This window comes from Electrophorus electricus, chromosome 3 (genome assembly GCF_041902795.1).
Source record: "Electrophorus electricus isolate QZ-2024a chromosome 3, ASM4190279v1, whole genome shotgun sequence".
In the NCBI taxonomy this organism is placed as follows: Eukaryota; Metazoa; Chordata; class Actinopteri; order Gymnotiformes; family Gymnotidae; genus Electrophorus; species Electrophorus electricus.
In genome coordinates, this window is record NC_137499.1 from 19,076,151 (window position 1) to 19,095,167 (window position 19,017).

At 45.6% G+C, this 19,017-nt stretch overlaps 1 protein-coding gene across 6 annotated transcripts; it reads right to left on the reverse strand.

The window, feature by feature from the left end:
- Window positions 1–1,181: 1,181 nt before the first annotated feature.
- Window positions 1,182–18,785, reverse strand: marf1 (meiosis regulator and mRNA stability factor 1). 6 transcript variants are annotated; one of them, XM_035534791.2, is made up of 26 exons: window positions 18,638–18,785; window positions 17,739–17,946; window positions 17,310–17,468; window positions 15,840–16,008; window positions 15,510–15,724; window positions 15,302–15,419; window positions 14,854–15,026; window positions 13,819–14,289; window positions 12,840–12,988; window positions 12,023–12,163; window positions 11,747–11,933; window positions 11,180–11,358; window positions 10,825–10,905; window positions 10,406–10,642; window positions 9,984–10,103; window positions 9,560–9,741; window positions 8,631–8,851; window positions 8,276–8,418; window positions 7,817–7,950; window positions 7,287–7,489; window positions 6,968–7,195; window positions 6,519–6,752; window positions 6,066–6,290; window positions 5,625–5,685; window positions 5,151–5,249; window positions 1,182–4,902 (listed from the first exon to the last, which is right to left on the reverse strand). In XM_035534791.2, the coding sequence occupies exons 2-26, from the start codon at window positions 17,886–17,888 to the stop codon at window positions 4,400–4,402; spliced, it is 4,782 nt and encodes a 1,593-aa protein (XP_035390684.2). In that variant the 5' UTR covers window positions 17,889–17,946; window positions 18,638–18,785; the 3' UTR covers window positions 1,182–4,399. The 6 variants fall into 6 exon arrangements, with proteins under 6 accessions (XP_035390684.2, XP_035390550.2, XP_035390632.2 ...); XM_035534657.2 differs by having other exon boundaries at window positions 16,710–17,468; XM_035534739.2 differs by lacking the exon at window positions 13,819–14,289 and having other exon boundaries at window positions 16,710–17,468.
- Between the last annotated feature and the right edge of the window lie 232 nt (window positions 18,786–19,017).

A 19,017-nucleotide genomic window follows, 5' to 3' on the forward strand; every position in this document is an offset into this window, starting at 1 on the left:
GAGAATAAATGATCCAACAGAGAATTGCTGCTCACATTAGATTTCAGTCAAGAACTTTCACTGAGGATCTGAAATAAAATCAGTGATGATCAGTGTTTAGGAGATCCCTACAAGCACCCATTAGCTCCAAGAACTCATTTTATTCCAGCAGATCCCAACAGGACGGTTTTTGCATTGGTTATTAACAGGTACATATAGCATACATAAATATATGCATTTATTTAAACCTTTCAAGTTAAAATCTAGAATTCAACTGTGTATTTTTTATTTGCAGGCCAGTTATCTGGGTCTTTTCAGCAAAGCTACTCAAGACTGCTGTGACATTAGCAGTAATTTGCATCATACTTTAAACACATTTTTTAAAAAGTTGGTGGAAAAAGGTTTAGAAAAAAAAAAAAAGTAGCTTTCAGTGGTAGGCACACTTAAAATCCTATAGCCTTTGAAATTGTATGTTTGTTGAAAGTGCAGTAACGCTTCACAAATCTTGGGTGAACTCCCATTCTGATCATGTCAGGTTTGAGTTTACTTGTGAAGGAAGCATGCTGACAGTTTCTTTATGCACTCCATTTTCAGATTATCCATTACTTCTGTGTAATATTTGTTACTGAAAGATTTCAATCCAGTTAAAACAATCTGTAAATGCAGGGTTCAATTGCTAATTATTTGCAAGATAACAGTTTATGTCCTTGCCCAGAGTATCTCACTGTTCAGTGTTTGTGAGCCTTCTTTGCTTGTTTTGAAGGGTAGTATTGCAAACTTCAGGAACAACTAAATCATAATAAATATTACTGAGAAAGGCAGTTGCACCCCAAGGTCCCATAGAGAGTGAATAAACACAGAAGTGCTGAAAAACAATCTGTAAATATGTGTTTCAATAAAAAGCATCTTTCTGGGTCTGCTGTTATTTGGGTTTTGTGGCACTTAAAATGTTGAAAGGTTTAGTCCTAAAACATGATTTCATGGTTGAAAGCACTGCCAGTAAAAATCTAGTAGATGAAATGATTAGAAGAGGATTTCAATCAAACCATTTACATTTCCTAAATTTACAGCATTTAGCAGACACTCTTACCCAGAGTGACTTACAAAAGTGCTGTCATTTACTCATAGAATACATCCTAGCCAACCAGTATGTTAGAGTCCAATATACCAACTAGAATACTGCTGAAATAATGAGTCAAACCTACTGCTCATGAAATTTATTAACTGAAACTGCTTAGTAACTCCACAAACAATTGATACTGCTTCAGTGACTTCCCAATGGAGAAAGGGAGACCAGGCGAGCCCAGGAAAAAGGGAACAACAACAACAACAACAACAACAACAACAACAACAACTTCATTTAGCACGAGAAGAGAAGAAGGCACAACAGAGAGGGTTTCGGGTTAATGTAGGAACATTCTGCAGCTGACGGGACAGTAACTGCACAATGACAGAAGGCCTGTGCAACATTTCATTTTTATAGTCATTTACAAATTAACACAGTCATCTGCTAGGCATCTAATTTACTAGGGCAAAAAAATAAATCTAACAGATGGAACGAAATTCAGCATGCCTGATGTTTGACACAAACACCCAAGTACTTTTGTTTTACCTGCACTTCTTGCACAGAGAAGGTATGTCAAAATGCATGGCTGGCCCATGAGCACCTACACGTTAAACCAAAGCATGCCTTGCTGTGACCACATATAACCACCTCTATGACAACAACCTCTACTTTTTTTTATTTATTTATTTTATAAAACACCCAACCAAACAATAGGTAATAAACTATGCAAATGTGCATAAGTAAACAAGGTTAACATTTTTCTTGAGATAAACAAAAAGATGTTTAAATACCACCCCCTCCCTGCAAGTTAGCTGTAACTGAGGGCTTATTTCTTCTCAAAACCAAACTGAAAGTTTAGGGCTCATTAAGGCCACAGAGGCTCAGCAATGACCATGTCCATGAAAGAAATATCAGGTCATTGATAATCTTTAAAAAACAGAGAAAATGCTCTAAATATTCCAACAGGATCCTTTAAATAATGGTCCAATAAAGGATGACAGCAAATCCTTTGGGACGTAAATGCAGCCACCCTGCAGTGGCGAGTTGGTAAATTAGGAACATTTATGAGCTGAAAACATACACACAGGGATATAAATAGACTGGATTATACTGAATCAACCCTATAGCAGAGCCTTTAGAACTAATAAAAAGAATCAAATAAAAAAGGCAGCCATTTTGGTAACCAGCAGGTCTGAGTCCCATCTTTATATTTTCAAAATGAATCGTCTATGTTAATAAAAAAAGGAAGTCTATCCATCTTATGCTTGTCTAGTCCTCTTCACTCTAACGTAGACCCTAATTGTAGCTCGTCACTCATTCGTTCTAGGTTCATCCTGGAATGACCCAGACAGCACCACGCAGGATAAGTCTCAGCTTCTAAGTCGATTTCCAAAAGCAAACACTAAACAAGGTGGCCTTGGGCAGAAAGAAATCTACATACATCACGCGGTGTGTGTTGAGGGTGGGGACTGCTCCAGCTGCACTTTCTGCTTCTCCTGTGGTGTCAAGGCTGATACAAGCTATTGTAAAAGCCAGGCTGAGGCCACAGGAAGATCAGAGGGCCCGTGTGTGTCCCCTGATGCCGTGGTGTTATGGTTTGAGCAGTTCACACCTCGTCCGACTCCAAGGAGATTTAAAACCGAATCACTAATCTTGTCTCTGAAATCCACAAGCTTTTCAGACAAGAATATGCGGCGACTACTTGACTGACACTAACAAAACCGATCAAGGTTACAGAAAACAACCTTGGCTTTTTCTGCAGAGCAGCCAAGATGAACCCAAGCTCTCGTTAGCATGATCTGCAGTCAAAACATGTGAAAAATTATTAAAAACTTCACAGCTCATCAAGTCAGCCACATCCTCTTAACATCACACATGAAATTATCTATGCACTATGTGCATATAGAATTTCATACCAAAACCATCCAACTAAAGCTGCACACTACTTTGCTAAAACTGAAACTGAGCTTTTGTTTATCCTCCAGCAGTTAGTGAGGGGTCTCACTGCTGAGACCAGCTCTCAGGACTTTTGCATAGGCCAACCAGTCTTTTGTTTTGTTGACGTTACGGCTGGAAGTGTGGGCTTCAACCCCACTGAGCAGTGCTGTGACACTACCTCAGTCTTATCCTACATGCATGTCCTGTGCCATTGGCCATAGGAAGTTGTAAAACCTAGTTCAAGCCAACATCCACTTAATATCTTGTGATATCTTATCTTGCTCGAGACAGTCAGAGTGACACTACCTTTGCCGTCAGGATGTTTATCAAAACTCCAATCCCATTTGGTTAAGTCCAAACTTAGGCTTTTCAAGACAAATGCAATAAGGCATTTGAAAATAACCAATTAGATTTAGGGGGAAAAAAAAACAGGTTCAGATCTCAAACTCTAAAAGCATACTAGAGTACAGAAATATTACCAATGCCTTATAAACACAAACGAAAGTTAAATCACTAGGTTAAAAATCCACAAGCCTACCATGGGTCTAGTGAACTTTCGCCAACTTACTACTATTATGTTGTAAAACCATTCCATGTAGATGATAGGAAAATGACTATAAAACATGTCTTTTGTAATAGCCATAATACTGTGTGCAGGACAAGCAAGGCCAGAGGACTAAACTTCACATTACTGCAAATACATTTGGCCCAAAAACCCTCAAAACCCCAATCTCGAGTCCCAAAAAAGAGAGGAAAAAAAAAATTGGGGGTGAAAGTTTGATAATCAAAAGACAATTCCTCAGCTACAGCCAACTCAGTTTGCCCCCCCCCGATGCAATTGTTTATAGGGTGCTGATTTAAGGAAAAAAAAAAGTTGTTTGCAGCACAACACAAAACTATGATGACTCCAGATGTAACGAGCTTTAGAGCAGGCAACAGTGACCCATAAAACAAAAAGGCTACAAGACGTAACGCAGACCTAAAGCAGCATGTTGAAAAATCAGCAAGCGGACGGCATGGGGCAGGGGTCCTTATCTCCAGCCCCTTGGGACACCCTGCATATGCAGTTTCAAGCATTTCCTTGCCTTAACACACCTGCCACAACTCATGAAAGACTTGGTAACATGTACGGTGGGGAGTAAAACTGAAACCAAATCACAGCTGAGGGTCCCCAGGGCTGGAGTTCAGAACCCCTGGCATAGGAAAAGGCTTAGTACAGTGAACCTCTGGGCAACTGTTACTAAACCTAGTCCTCTTTGGCCACAGCACTGAAGAGTCCTACATCTTACTTGCTATGGGCACACTGATCTAACTCGTTAGCTCATTGTAAAGCCTTCTGCAAGTTGTAAAAAGTGTGCTGAAACAGGGAAAACAAAACATCTGTGACTTTTCAGAATCAGATGCAAGAACGGACTTTTACACTGAAGGGGCTGGGGAGAAGGAGAAGTTAGCCGCAATCCTGACTTTGTTCCGGGAGGGTCTTTTGCTGGGACTGTCCGTAGCCGAGGGCTTGACATTTGGTAGTTGTGGTGGTTTGGTCACCACTGAGCCCGATGCACTGCGTGACTCAGGATCTGCAGTTTGTGGCACTGTGTCACCTTGAACTTTCGATATTATTACGACTGATATATCTGCAATTTGGTTCTCAGAGTCTGAAGTTTTGTGACACTCTGTGGCGTAGTCGGCAGGCATCTGAGCTGCTTGGGGTTGGTGGTTGTGCACCAGAGGATGCTCACCTGCCCCCCCTGTGGGCTGGATGTACAACTGCTCCTCAAAGCGGATGAGGTCTCGGTGCTGGAGCAGAACCGGGTCGGGATGAAGCTGAGGGGAGGGCAGGCAGGATGGAACAGGCCCACAGAGCAGGTCCACTGGAGAGGCGGAGCTAAGGCACAGCAGCTCCGCCTCACCTGGACTGCCACCTGAGATCAGAAAGGCAAGAAGTGTTTAACCATCCAAATTTACACTGATGTGATGCAACACATGAAGAGGTGAAAGCAAGTGCCTTCTGTGGTCTGGCAGAATGAGACCCATAGTTACCAATTTACGCTCCATCTATTAAGTTAGTTGCTGTCCTGCATGTCTACACTACCAGTGTGACAGGAAGATGGCTGCATCCATCCTTGGAAAGGCATAAAGACTTATCGCCGAGACATTTGTGTGTGTTCACCTTGGCTATGTGTGCTGGATTCTTGAGTACTAGAAGGGCTCTGATTCTCTGGGGCCTCCTCAGGCTGAGGGCTGTCTGTGCTAGTAGGGCTGCTGCGTGCTGGAAGGACAGACACACACGCAGCTCGAAATGTAGGTAAACAAGCAAACGCCAACAGTTAGCCTATAGTTATCCCTGTTGAATTTTTAAACTTCCAAGATAGGGTAAACAACTGGATCTAAGGTGTTAGAAGCTCAGCAAGAGAGGAAATCTGAATGGAAAACAGCTCTAGGGCCATATGTTAAAACAAGTCCACAAACAGGTGAGCAAGCTAGCCTTTCGACATAACCTTCAAGAGTTTGGCATCAGGTTGGGTTCTCCCAGATTGACTCAGAGCTACAATAACGGGAACCTTAAAATGCTAGTGGGTAATGGCACAGCCCTAAATACAGTCCTGCAACATCATTATGGTCAGTGTGAAGCAACATGCCTCACCTTTCATATCATTCCTCAGTACTATGATCTTCTTGTGACCATGGCCTTTGATCCACACTACCTGTTTAAAAGGAAAAATGATTTGTAAAATTATTAAAAGTGAAAAAAAAAAAAAAAAAAAAAAAAAACGGATGAAAGGGTATGCATGCCGTTTCCAGTGACAAGTTAATACAAATTGAGGTTGCGAGTTAACACCGCAACAATTTAATATCTCAGTAGGGGGGTGCGGGGATTTTTGTTGTTGCAAAACATATCTCCACAGCTGGGCCATCTGACCAGAGAACTCTCAAAGTCACGCCCCTTTTTTGAGATGAAAGAGAGAGAGGACCAAAAGCAGTAATCTAGGTCTCATCAACCTCCTTTCCAAGAACTTGTCCTGGAGAATCATCTCTTCTGAAAGGAAGAGGAGGTCATTTAGTGAGCAAGTATGAAAAGGTGGACCTGCGGTACTGCAGCCAGGAGCTCGTCTAGAGTAGCGTAGCCATAGTCACGCGGCTGGAACTCACAACCCGTGTACTTGCTGAAGGCGCCCCAAAACTCGGTCAGGAAGATTTGGTTGTAGTGGTAGGTGTGCAGAAGTGCACGGACATCCCTCGCGAACTGGTACAGCCGAGTTAGCCTTACTCGCTCTTCTGACTTGCCATGGTCATCCTCACCCTCAAACAACTGGATGAGGACAGAGGGAAAGAAAACCAACTAGACTGAGTTTTGCAAGAAGTCACTGCTTCATGCATGCAAAAAATTGGGACACATGAAGAAACCACTAAATAATAATAATAATAATAATAATAATACTAGATCACAAAAATATGGCATTACTAATTTCAAATTTTAGCATTATTGCGGTGTGCTTGTGTATAAATACTGGGGATTTAAGAATGTTCTCAAACATACCTCCACCAGATAAGGCAGACTCTTGAGCAGCTCACTAAGTGAAACGAAGCCGTACTCGCAAGGGTTGAGCGGTGTATCATACATTGATTCGTACTGCCTGCGCAGTGTCTCCACTAGCAGCCCGTTGTGGTCATTAGGAAGTGACATCATCACAGCCAGCAGCTGGGATGTGAGTGCACGCAGAGATTTCCTGTTAATGAGCTGCACCTCCTTCTCTTCCACTCCATCTACCACCTGCGAGAAGAGATACAGATACTTTAGAACTGGTGATTATCCACAGGTATCCTGAACTAGAAATTATGGAAATGAAAGTACACAATTCCTTGTTTAGAAAGGAGAAAGGGAGAGGGGGGTGCTCTGAACAAAGTCCACTGTCCAAAAGGAGGGGGGTGGTACCTAGACAACGAGACAGTTCACCGAGTTTTGCTGGTGAAAGCAGTGGTGTTCACCTTGACGACATGACACAGTTTGGCAAGCAGGGCAGGCAGCGTGTCAGCGTCGTAGTCCTGCAGACGGAGGCCATAGCCATACGTCCTGCTGTACTCTGTGAGCAGCTGGCTGATGGGCAGACTGCAGTCTCTCTGAGCACGGAGGAGCTTGACCAGCTGGGCTGCAAGTGCTTTGACCCGCTCCACCTCGGTCAGGGCCAGCACCTTCTCCTCCCCACACTCTAGCACCTGTGCACAGGGGCCATTAAATAACGCTCATACAAGAAACCAAAAAAAAACCCCACAACCTCCCCCCCCAGGTAGATGTAAGTGAGCCGACCTGGAGCACATCGGGGATGGCTTCGAACAGTTCCACCAGCTTAGAGAAACCATAGTAAGCGAGTTTGCACTGGCGCCCAAAGTGGTGGTGGTAGGTGGGGATAAACTTGCAGAAGGGCATGCGGAAGTGCGGCTGGTGGCGCAGCAGGTCCACCACCTCCTTACCGAACTGTCGCGTGTGCTCCACCTCCTCCGCTGTCCGATCTGCCACACACACAAACAAACACAATCATGAGTTCAGTCACCCAGTGGTTTCAGAGAAGGAGAAAGTTCTGCTTCTACAAAACTGAGGGTCTTTTGTTCCTGAAGAAATCTTGGAAAAGTGTATTTTTACAGTTTCTAATACTGAGATGAGAAATACAAAGCACCTATTTATAAATGTGTGTATTTTTTATAAATCCACAGCAATTTACATGAACTTCTACTATGCTTTTCACAAAATTTAATGCCAAACTTCAGTTTGGATTAGTTATTACCTCTACTTTAAAAGAGACATGCCTTGCTGAAGGCGTATGACAAGAGACACCTCACCTCTCTTGGGTATGGATATGATCATGTCCGAGTCCTGCTGTGTGATGGTGATTGTGGTGTCAGGAATCTCAGTCAACAGATCCATCAGGTCACACATGCCATAATCAATCACTTGCCAGTTTCTGGAGAAACACCTGTCACCATGTAGGGGGGAAGCAGAAGAGGATAAAAAAAGAAAAGAGAGAGGGGTTAGGGTACTTGACTTGTAATCGGAAGGTTGCTGGTTCAAGCCCCACCACTGCCAAGTTGCCACTGTTGGGCCACTTTACAACTTGAGCAATTGAGGGTTCTCAGTCATAATTGTAAGTCACTTTGGATAAAAGCGTCAGCTAAATTTTTTATATATATATTACACACACAAAAAAACAAAAACCTTGCATACAGTCAGAAAGTGTCAAACCTAGCACTAGTGGCATAGACAGCTATTGGAAAAAGCGCAAGCGAGCGAGAGAGACTGACCAGTGGTATGCCTGCATGAAGTCCTTGATGACGACCTGTTTGCTGGCCTGGAACTTGAGTAGTTTGAGCAGATCCTGAGTGAAGCGCTTCACCTGTGCCCTGTGTGTGAGGGTCAGCAACCGCCTAGAGCCCAGACCCAGGATCTGCCACACACACACACACACACACACACACACACACACAGACAACATTTGTCTTTTCGCCCAGTATTGTTCCATCTCAGAGCAACTACGTCTGGGTATTCCTGGACTATTTTTGCCAGCATCATTCCTTTGTAAACTTAAAGCATTCCAACAGAGAAACATGAGTGTTTGAGTACCCGTGTTTCCAAAGCCAGTATTGCTAAAACTCCAACCTGCAGTACATGTGGGACAGCCTCCAGCAGCTCCAGCAGTTTGGAGTAGCCATAATCCGACACACGGCACTGCTTGGCAAAGTGGTGGTGGTAGGCAGGGATGAACTTGGTGATGGGAATCAGGCAGGAGGGCTGGTTCTTCATCAGGTCCACGATCTCTCGGCTGAACTGGACCAACTGCGGGTTACCCACCGGACTCTTACAGCGCTGCAGCCACATGTCTGCATCACACACACACGCACGCACGCACGCACATTCCAGTGCAAGAGGGTGCCAGGCAAGAGTCGTTTATTCACATTTATGTGAATGAATTGCATCTAAAAAGGACCACACAATACTTTAAAAAGACCAAAAAAAAAAAATAAAATAAAAAAAAAAAATACACCATTAAATTCACACAAACCCCCCCCCTAAAACCTTCAAAACTTCTAATTTTGAAAATGGTTAAATCTGACTGAAGGACACTTGGTTGTTATACACACACACACACACCTTGCAGTATCAAACAAAGCTTTTGACTTATAAACCAATTGAAAGTGGTGCATTGAGGGTAGTGTGAGAAAAAGGCAGACAGGCTTTTTGCTAATGAGGAGTTCTTGAATTCGCCTTTCAGAAACACCATGTGGTCCACCCACGCTAGCTTGAGCTCTGCAATCTGGGAGCAAAAGCCCATCACGCAAAGATGGAATGAGAGCGAGCAAGAGAGAAAATAAAGCTCTGGTCTATACTCTCATCTGACAAAGACGGGCCATTCTTTCTGAAGCAAAGTGAATGTCACTACATGACATACATTTGTCAGTTGAAAACGCAGAGCACGTCAAAGGGCACCTAGGCTTCAATTAATGTACCCCCTCAATTTCAGTATAATCTTTTGAGGGACGCTGTGAGAGACAAAGCAGAAAGTTTTGCGCACATGCACAAACCCACACCTGCATTGGGTGGTGGGGGCTTGTTGTGGATCCATTTGATGACCTTGAAGCCATTCTGTGCGGTTACTATGGTGATGCCAGGTATGCAGGTGATTAGATGTTCCAAAGGAACGCTCCCCTCCAACTTCCCCTCCTCCGCTACAGTCAGCGGATTGAATTCTGCCGCATAGCATTCTGGGAAGCTGAGGTCACAGACAAGGATTGGAAAAGTGCATATAATTTCTATTGAACTAAGTAGCACAAATGTTTCCTGAGCAGTTTGTGTTGCCAATTAAACAATGAAACGCTAATGCAACTTACACTTATATGGCAAACAGGCAGTTAAAGCTTTACTGTGCAGCTGCCATTTCACACCAATAGTGTGACGAATCCTCACACGATGCACTCATACTTGTGCACTTAAAGGCACAGCAGGTTATGTTACCTAAGCAAGGGGACAGTTCCTTCGTGAGACTGCAGCAGACTGTGCACGTGAGCAGCCAAGGCCTTCAGAGATACCAACACAAACGGGATCTTGTACGTATCGGGGTCGTAGTCAGCCTCGCTACACACACACACACACACACACACACACACACACACACACACACACACACACACACACACACAATCAGAATTAGAGGTAGATTTAAAAACATTTGAATATTCAGTTCCACTTCAGCAGAAAAAGCCCCTCTTCCCATTTGATGCCAAAGACACAATGAAGCAGGACCCCTTGGTCCATGTTCAGAACAAAACACTCAGATGTTCTTTTGGCAAACAGTACCAGACACTCTGCTCTGAACTCCACAGTGAAACCAGATCCAACACAGATCATTTGAGCCTTGACGAGCATGGGGCCCCTACCTGAACTGGTGCTGCGTGTAGTGGTGTTTGCAGACAGGCTCATGATATTCGAGCTCCTCAAACACCACTGGGCTACCGCTGGTGGAGGAGCCCTCATGGGACTGGGAGGAGCCCAACGGGCTGTGCCTGGCCAGGCTGCTGGAGAGGAGGCACACCAACCGCCCGCCACCCTGCTCCCGCACCGCCACCACCTCTGGGAGACGGTAAAGCTCGCTCACCGCCAGCTTGCGCCCAAACCTGTGGAGGGAAAACACGATGTTTAGATGGTGCTAGTAACACAAAGTTCATGGGTTTGATTCCCAGGGAGTGCATTTACAGTCACCCTGATAAATATACAAGTTGCTCTGGATAAGAGTGTCTGTCAAATGCCATAACTGTGTGCTTATGTATGCCTGCTTGCATATGACAAAGCAACTCACTTTCTCTCATAAATTTCAGTGAATTTGAAGAGTGGAAGACAGTTGGCTGGAGAATCCTGTAGAATGCTTATGATCTCTGAGCTGTAGAGAAAATAAACAAAGAGAATAATACCAGCACCCCCCTGTGGCATGGAAGACAATTGTGAAAGAAAGCAGTAAGGCTGTAAATATTTGAAGAACCAGCTCTAGTAAGTATTGTGCCAATTAAACAGAACAAACAGTTAAAACAGTCAAATGTTGTTTGGTACTTAAACCTCTAGTCAAATTATGAACTTCTTACCCCACCACCAGCATTCTCAATCTTAATAAGCTGCAATAACATTTTTGGCCAAAACACCTCCGTAAAAGCACATACCTGAGGCAGGCAAGGGACTTGTTATTGGCGCCGGTAATGAGGGAGACGTGAATACGCTTGTTGCCAATCTTGTAACGGTGGAGAACGCTGACGGCTCCAATCGCCTGCTGCAGGGAGCCCATCTGCACTTTGGCCTTCAGCTGGTAGTCTGTGTGAGGACTGAGCTCAACGCTCTTCACCTGGAGGACGAGAGACCAGTAAACAAAACCCACTGCATGCACAGAAAGACAGCACAAACATCGTTGGGATCAGTTTTTAACCAGCACAAATACCCTAAAGCATAGAACAAAAGTCTCAGCTGGTTAGCCCCAATTTATATGCAAGTCAACAGCTTGGCTTGGCCTGGCCTGATATTGTTGCATGCACTGGTATTGAGTCAAGGGCTAAGTAAGTATATGCTCATTGTTAAGCATTCTAACAGGTAATCTTCAGTCACACTGCTGAGAAGTGACTTTCCTGCACACATGGTTCTTGACCTCATCTCACTTTAATCTAGTCACATGCAGTTGAGTGACTGGATCAACCTTCAACGTGGAGCTTCAGTAGGGCCTCCACGTGCTCCCTCACCCTGCCATGCTTGGCAAATGTGTCGAGCAGGATCTGCTGCAGCTCTTTGCGTGACATCCTGTAGTCGAGGTTGGCAACTTGAATGTCTGCACCATCAGAGAAGGGCTCGGACTGAGAATCAGGACAGGGGCTACGGGAGGCGACACTCAGCGGCGAGGAACGGTTGGACAGGCACGGGGATGCACTTCTGAAAGAGAGCGAGGCGGCCAACAGCAGGTGAATTTTAAAAGAAAGTGTGCATGTGTGTACGCGCACATCTGCAGTAAAGACCCTCACCTTGAGGACCAGGCCCCCTGGGAGCACATCAGGGGGCTGAAGGAGGTGTGCAGGTTGAGCTTGCTGAAGGCTGATGGAGTGCTCACCTGGAACGGCTCCAGGGGAGAGTCTGTAGCACTGCGCAAGCTATACGAGTCTCGTCTTACACGCAAGCACGCACGCACACACACACAAACACCCCTTTTAGCACCCTCTCATCACTACATTTTGTTTTCCACTGCCCCACTTGATTGCTGTTGGAATGACCAAGGTGCAGCAGTAATAGTTTGCCACTGCTCCAGTAACACCTCATTGGGCCTTTTAAGCTTACAATGGCCAACAGCAGCGAAACAGCAAAATAAAAGATCCCTTATTTTTTCAAATAAGTCATTACATTTGCTGTTACATGAGTGTGCTTTCTTAAAGTGTCATGTACTGAACATTGCAAAGGCCCTTATACATCTGAATGACAAATGTGGCCTGCATAAGCATTGCTCCATCCATATCCACGGGCATGTACAGACAAACTGCTATGTAGCAGAAAGTGAAAGCCTGAAGCAGCAGTGATGTCACACTTCTACTGCCTCCCCGAGTTCAGGTACAAGCTCAAGATTATAATAACCCTGACTAACCCTCAGATGCTCTTTGTAAAAGGCATTATTTAACTGATATATCATTAGAAAACACTATAAAGACAAGGAACTATACATTTTTCCCCCTCTGGTGAAAATAAATGTATACTTATGAAGAAAAAGTAAAAAGGTTTGCTTGCCACCTGCTCTGTTCCAATCCATGTGGTACCTAGTCAGGCAAAAAGGCACTCTGGGAGCTGTAGTACCTGCGGCCACGTTGCTGGAGCTCTGAGAAGCTGGACTTGGCAGGCTGCAGCTGAGGGGCGGGGCCAGTGGCCTGAGGAGATGCGGAGGCAGCACGGCCTTTCTCTGGAGGAAAGCCTGTCCGGGGCCTAGACTCCATACCGCTCATGTCCTGGGGCAAGCAAGTAAAGTAATGAGACCATTCACAAAGAATATGGCCTAAGGATAAAGTGGTGATGCTTTTACTGCTGTTGCTAGAAAGGCCAATATAGGGGACCAAAAAACACACCACACACCAACCAACACAAACCCACTCTTGGTTTTTGACACTTTTGATCCAATTAATCAAGATTAAAAGCAGATTCTTAGCTCCAAGAACCACAAACGTTATGAAAGACCAGAGTTTAGCCAAGCTGGACGGAGGTTTTTTTTTTTTTTTTTACAACAGCAATGCACTTCAAATGGATGCGTTTTTGATATGGAAGTAAAGAAAGACAGTGGGCAAAGGTTAATCGGAGAGACGCAAACATATGAATAAAATTAGTTTAAAGGCTGCAAAGGAACTCGGAGAAATAAGGTCGGATCGCAACTACTCAAGTCTAATAAAGTCAGACAAATCTACAGGTCCTCAATGTTAAGGGCAGAGGACAATCAGCAGGAGGGAGAGATGTGGATCCTCTGGGACCAGCAAGCAGGCAGGCAGAACTGGGATCAGGAGCAAGCAGGGAGACACAGGCTTGGAACACATGCATAGTAACCCTCAACACACTGGCCCAACACTGCCCAACAAACACTGGCAACAACTTGTGGGGGGAACCAAGAAGCCAAATTAACTTTCATTAAGAATGGAGAGGTATTGCACAGGGCTTTTGGATTCATGGTGTTTGTTAGGATGTGTTGGATTGGTGGGCTCAGAGGTTTAAGATGCTGGGAAGCAGGCTGGAAATAGGGCATCACGGCGGCTGGAGAACTGATGATGGGATGCACCATTACACTGCTGACCTGGGGAAGGGCCTTCATCACTGGGCTGCAGGAAGAGGCATGCCCCCCTTTCCTTGGGCTGTAGGGTCTTTCCGGAACATTTACCCCTGCGTCTCTGCCGCTCTGGCATGACCGCGAGGCCCGCCTGGGGCGCCGTGGTGACCGCGGCTTCTCCACAGGGAGGAACAGGGCAGCAGAGGAGGAAGAGGAGGCGGCAGCGGCAGGAAGCCGGGGCCGCTCCTCTTCTTCCTCCTGCGGCCCATCAGGGGAGAACGAGAGCGTGATGCGGTTCCCCAGGACGTCCTCATTCTCCATGCGCTTGCGGGCGCGCTCGGCCGCCTCGGCACTGGCGAATCGGAGCACGGCGGTGCCGCCGGACACACCCAGCACTTTCCCGCCGCAGTTATTGGACAGGCGCTGAAGCCTGCTACTGACGGCCTTGGCGTCGCGGTGCGTGGGGAGGTTGTGCACAAAGAGGAGGTTCAAACAGGGCTGGGGAGCAAAGAGAGAGGCAGCACTCTGGGTTTTCTGGGACCGTTCTGCTGGGGTGGCTACTCGTTTTGAGAAGTTAATGTACTTTTTTGGACAGAGTCTTGCATCTATTCCAGTCTTTTTTTTTGGGGGGGGGGGGGGGGGTTATAAAAAATAATAACTTAAAACAAACCAGTGTGTAAGTGTAGTGTCTCATCTTCTGTACTGGGGAAGCATATCAGGGTTCTAGCTTAGTCAACATCAAACTGATGCACTGTGTTGGTACACAGATGGTGCTATACACGCCAGGGTTGGGTGGGGTGGGTTTATTTTTTAAATACACTTGTTTCAAAGAGCAGACTGAAATTCATAAACGTGAAGTCAAAATCCATTATTCTGGTAAAATAAGTACCAGAACAAGCCACACTAGTGCTCCAAAACAAAAACCATATGTCCATTTTAGAAGTCTACAGCTTGCTCACTCCAGCATTTTATGAACCGTGCTACTACAACAGCAATTAGTTTTGATGGGGACCAAAGGAGTTTCAGGTCAGAGGTAAAGGGGAGCGTGGCAGAGATGCATACCTCTGACTTGATAAGCATTCTGGGTGGCAGCTCCAAGACCAAATCCTCAAAGGGCACGTGCAGGTGGGCGTGCTGCAGAAGAGCAGGCGACGCCTGACTCTTGTGCACAAGGATGACCTGGAAACCATGACGATGGCGCAGGTCACTCAGCTCACTGGCAAAGTTCACGTCAGCTGCGAACCAAATGGGGTATGGGTAAAGATGGACTCGAACGAGGGCACATTAAGGCTCCCTGACAGAAAGGCCCACTTATTCCTTTCACTGCCAAAATCTCACCAGCATGGTCTTACCATGGTCTTTAAGGATATGATTTAGGAGGACAAAATTTCAGTTTGGCCACCTGGGTTTCAACATGCCCAAAAGCAACATAAGTCTTACACAAGTAAACTAGAGCAATATTCTTCCTTGGCCACCCACTACTTTGTTATTTTTTTAGGGAAGGACTCACAAGAAACCACAATGACGGTGGCAGGAGCGGTGTGGGTCTCGGCGAAGCGGCGCAGACTCTGCCGCAGTTTGTCATCGGCAGCGTTTTTGGCTGTTGCATTTATATGAGCAACAGTCACCTGTGGGAGGGACAAAACAACATAACCTATTTAAAACAGCTAACAAAGCAGTGCTGGTGTTTGAGGGGGGTTGTGTGGGTGTGGATGTACCTGGCAGTTGTTGAGTTCCTGGATGACAGCCTTGTTTTCTTTGCTGATGTCACACACGCAGATGAACTCAGCTTCGCGGTGACCCTGGAAGAAGCGCTCACGCAGTCGCTGGACAACTGTGGCAGCCGAACGACCACTGGGCACTGCGCAGTTCTCTATGTCCCAAAACACCCCCACTGGGGGCAAAGACTCCTGCCCACCACTCTCAGGAGAGCCTGACACACCCACACAGTATGTAAATATCACAAACAAAGCAATCTGGCCAACTCAAACATGAACTCCTACAGCATACTAGGCCTGAAGCCATTTCACGGCTGCATGTCCACTAACCATATTTCTGGCTGGTTTTGCACAGGCTGCTGGTGTGCAGGATAAGGCCATCGCCGGAGGCTCCAGGTGCACTACAGCCGTTACACACAGGGATGGGAGCAGGGGCAGAGTGGGACAGTGGAGGAGGAATGTCAGGCCAAACTTTCTCGGGGTCAGTGGCAAAGGGCCCCTGCACAGGCGAAAGAAAAGAAAAGCTTCACTCTCATGAACTCCAGCTTCTTATCACACTAACAGCACCTTTACAGATTTGGAAATTTAAGCTGTTTAGACTTTCTTGTAATGATTACAAGAACTTCAAGCTGTATTTTTGTTGCTAGGTTTGCAACCTGCCTAGGCAGGACATCTAGACCACCTACGTTAGGGTGCAAGCAGCCCACAACATATTCCAATAAGACACACATGGACATGTTTATTGCTACAGATGTCCACTGATCAATGTCCACTCAAATGTTTAAAAAGATGAACAATAGTTTTAAAGATGGTCAAAGTTATAGAGCTACATGCCATCAGCAACAGGCTATGGAAGCAGTCATGCTCAGTTTTAATCTAGATTGTTAAATGATTAATGCAAGCTTCCAAACAAACAAACCTCAAACATTCATAACTGCTTCAAAGGATGCAGGCATCTTAAGTTTCAAACATGCAGATTTGCTATACTTCACTCCCATTAAGAAGGTTTTAAATACTGCAGCTCCCAACACATCTAAGCCAAGTAAATGAGTGCTCTTAAATGCTCATTAACTCAGGCTCAGGTGTAGATTCTTCTTCAAAAAAGTGGACTGATGAACTGAACTGGGAAACCTTCTATTACAACTCAGGCATCCCTTAACATTATGTACACCCTGTACACACCGAGAGACTATTACCAACCTTTCTCAAACAGTGGTGGCAGCAGTGCATTCCTTTCAGACAGACTGTGGTGTGCTCAACATTGAGGTGTAAAGGGTTAGAGCAGTGGTGAGTAGAGGAGGCCACATCACCATGCAAATGTGTACACTGCTCTGCCCGATGCTCCCCAACACAGTGGCAGCACCCAGATGGCGCAGGGCAGGGCCCATGGGCGGAGGTGGAGCCAAGTGCAAGATTGGACTGTACACAGCCCACAGGGATAGAGGACCATGGGCGGAGGTGCCTGAGGCCTGCACAGCAGGGGGGGGTGGCGTGTGCTGCCACAGGCTGAGATGTGGCCACTGATGGCATCCGGAGGCCGAAGCTCTGTGGTGTCTGCAGCTGGGCCGCATGGCCAGTACCGTGGAGGGGGGCCGCCGGGTAGGGAGCATGGCTACGGCCGGGGCCAGTGCAGGGGTTGTCCTGTGGGTGAGAAAAGTGAAGTGCAGAAGGCCCACCACCAGTGTTTGCATTTGCACTACAGCCACCACCAATGGCACCGAAACCATGGACTCTGGCTTTGAGGGAGCTAGGGCTCTGCTGGAGGTGCAGGCTGGACTCACAGTGAGAGCACAGGCTTACTTTAGGGTTACTGGGCTGGGGCTTGGGGGGGTGGGTGTCTGTAGGAGGGAGGTGGCAAACGGAAGACAGAGGGAGATGCTCCTGAGATGCACTATGGAGAGGAGGGGGAGGAACATCTTTCAGCTCCAACGCTGGCTTACGGACTTCCATGTAACTGTTCTAGTGAAATAAAAACAAACACAGAAATATGCTTATTTCTCACCAAAATGTTCTAAGAGGGATGCTAACTTAATGCTATAGCAACATACACTTGGTTTTACCTGCTACTGCATGCACTTACATAAGGACTATTTAATTGCTGGCATTCATTCAGTGTAATTCAAGTTCAACGTTATTCTTAACTTAGCCTCCTAAATAAATCTATTGATTGTAGAAAGAACTATGCATTGCTGTTAAAATGATGCTTACAGTGTATTAAAGTCGCCTCACCTGGCGATGCGCAGACTGGGGAGTTTGTCTGAGAGAATAGAAGCAGTCGGTGAGTTTCCAAAATCTGGACGGCGCTACGTTGTCTGAACGATTGAGCCATTGAAGGGCTCTTTCATTACAATTTTGCCTTTCCTTGTCCAATTGTTCCATCGTGCCGCCTTCGAAAACGTCGCAACATTATTTCGCATGTCTTCTCTCTCATGACTCCCTTCAACACAGATCAGAACTGGTTTACAAAATTTATCTGAACTTCTTACCCGAGTACAACAATCGCTGCGTTATATGGCAGCTAGCTAGCTGGGGTTAGCAAGTAGGCTAGCTAGCTAGGTAGGTAATTAAGACTTCAGTAAAAAAAAGAGGTGAGAGAAATTAAGACATCAAACTGTCTTCCATCAGGTTCCAAGTTACCCCCACGTTATGACATTTGTCCAAATAGGCGACAGAGGGCATTGATTTAGCAAGTAAGCTAGCTAGCGCAATTAAATGTCCAAACCTGATTCCCCACCCCTCCCCCTTCCCCCCGGCTAAGAACCAAACAATGGTTAATGACAGCCCATAATTATAACGGAAGAACAGTTTAGTTGGCAAGTTAAATCGATATATCAATGAAGTTGTTGGTAAAAACATGTAAGCCATAGCTAGCTAACAAAACACACAGGTCTACTGTACTGCTTTTTCGCAGAAGCTAGCTAGCTGGCTGGCTAATAATATTTGAAAGCCAGTAGCTAATGTGGCACATCACGCAGGCCTTGCTGTTAGCAAACACATCTCTTGCTGTTGGGGTGGACGGACCGAAAACTGAAATCTTTATTTGCTTGTTTGTTTCAGTTACCGAAAAACAGTTAACCAAAACCAAAAATACTCCATAACGGTTTGCTTTGTTAGCATATTTAACATACCTTCTACCTTCTACCCATCCTAACGCACACCTCCGGAGGTCCTCGCACCTTCTGACAAGGCTGTCTTCTGACGTATCCTTGGAAACCAAAGGAACTATCTACTCTGCCACAAACGCTTTAACAGCTGTCGTAAATCACCTCTTCCCGCGAAGCTCCTTTACATGTTCCCGCGGCGTAAACATTTCATACCGTAATTTTATATATTGCAATTTTCTCGATATATAACATTCATTTTAATTGTAGTTTTTCTAAAAGCCTTCTGACCGAACTACAATATTAGCATGTTAGTTACTTGCTATAGTTAGTTTTACTGCTCAGGAATCACTATTTGTTCTGCACTTAATATTTTAGACGCGAAGCACAATCGTTGTAGTCTCACT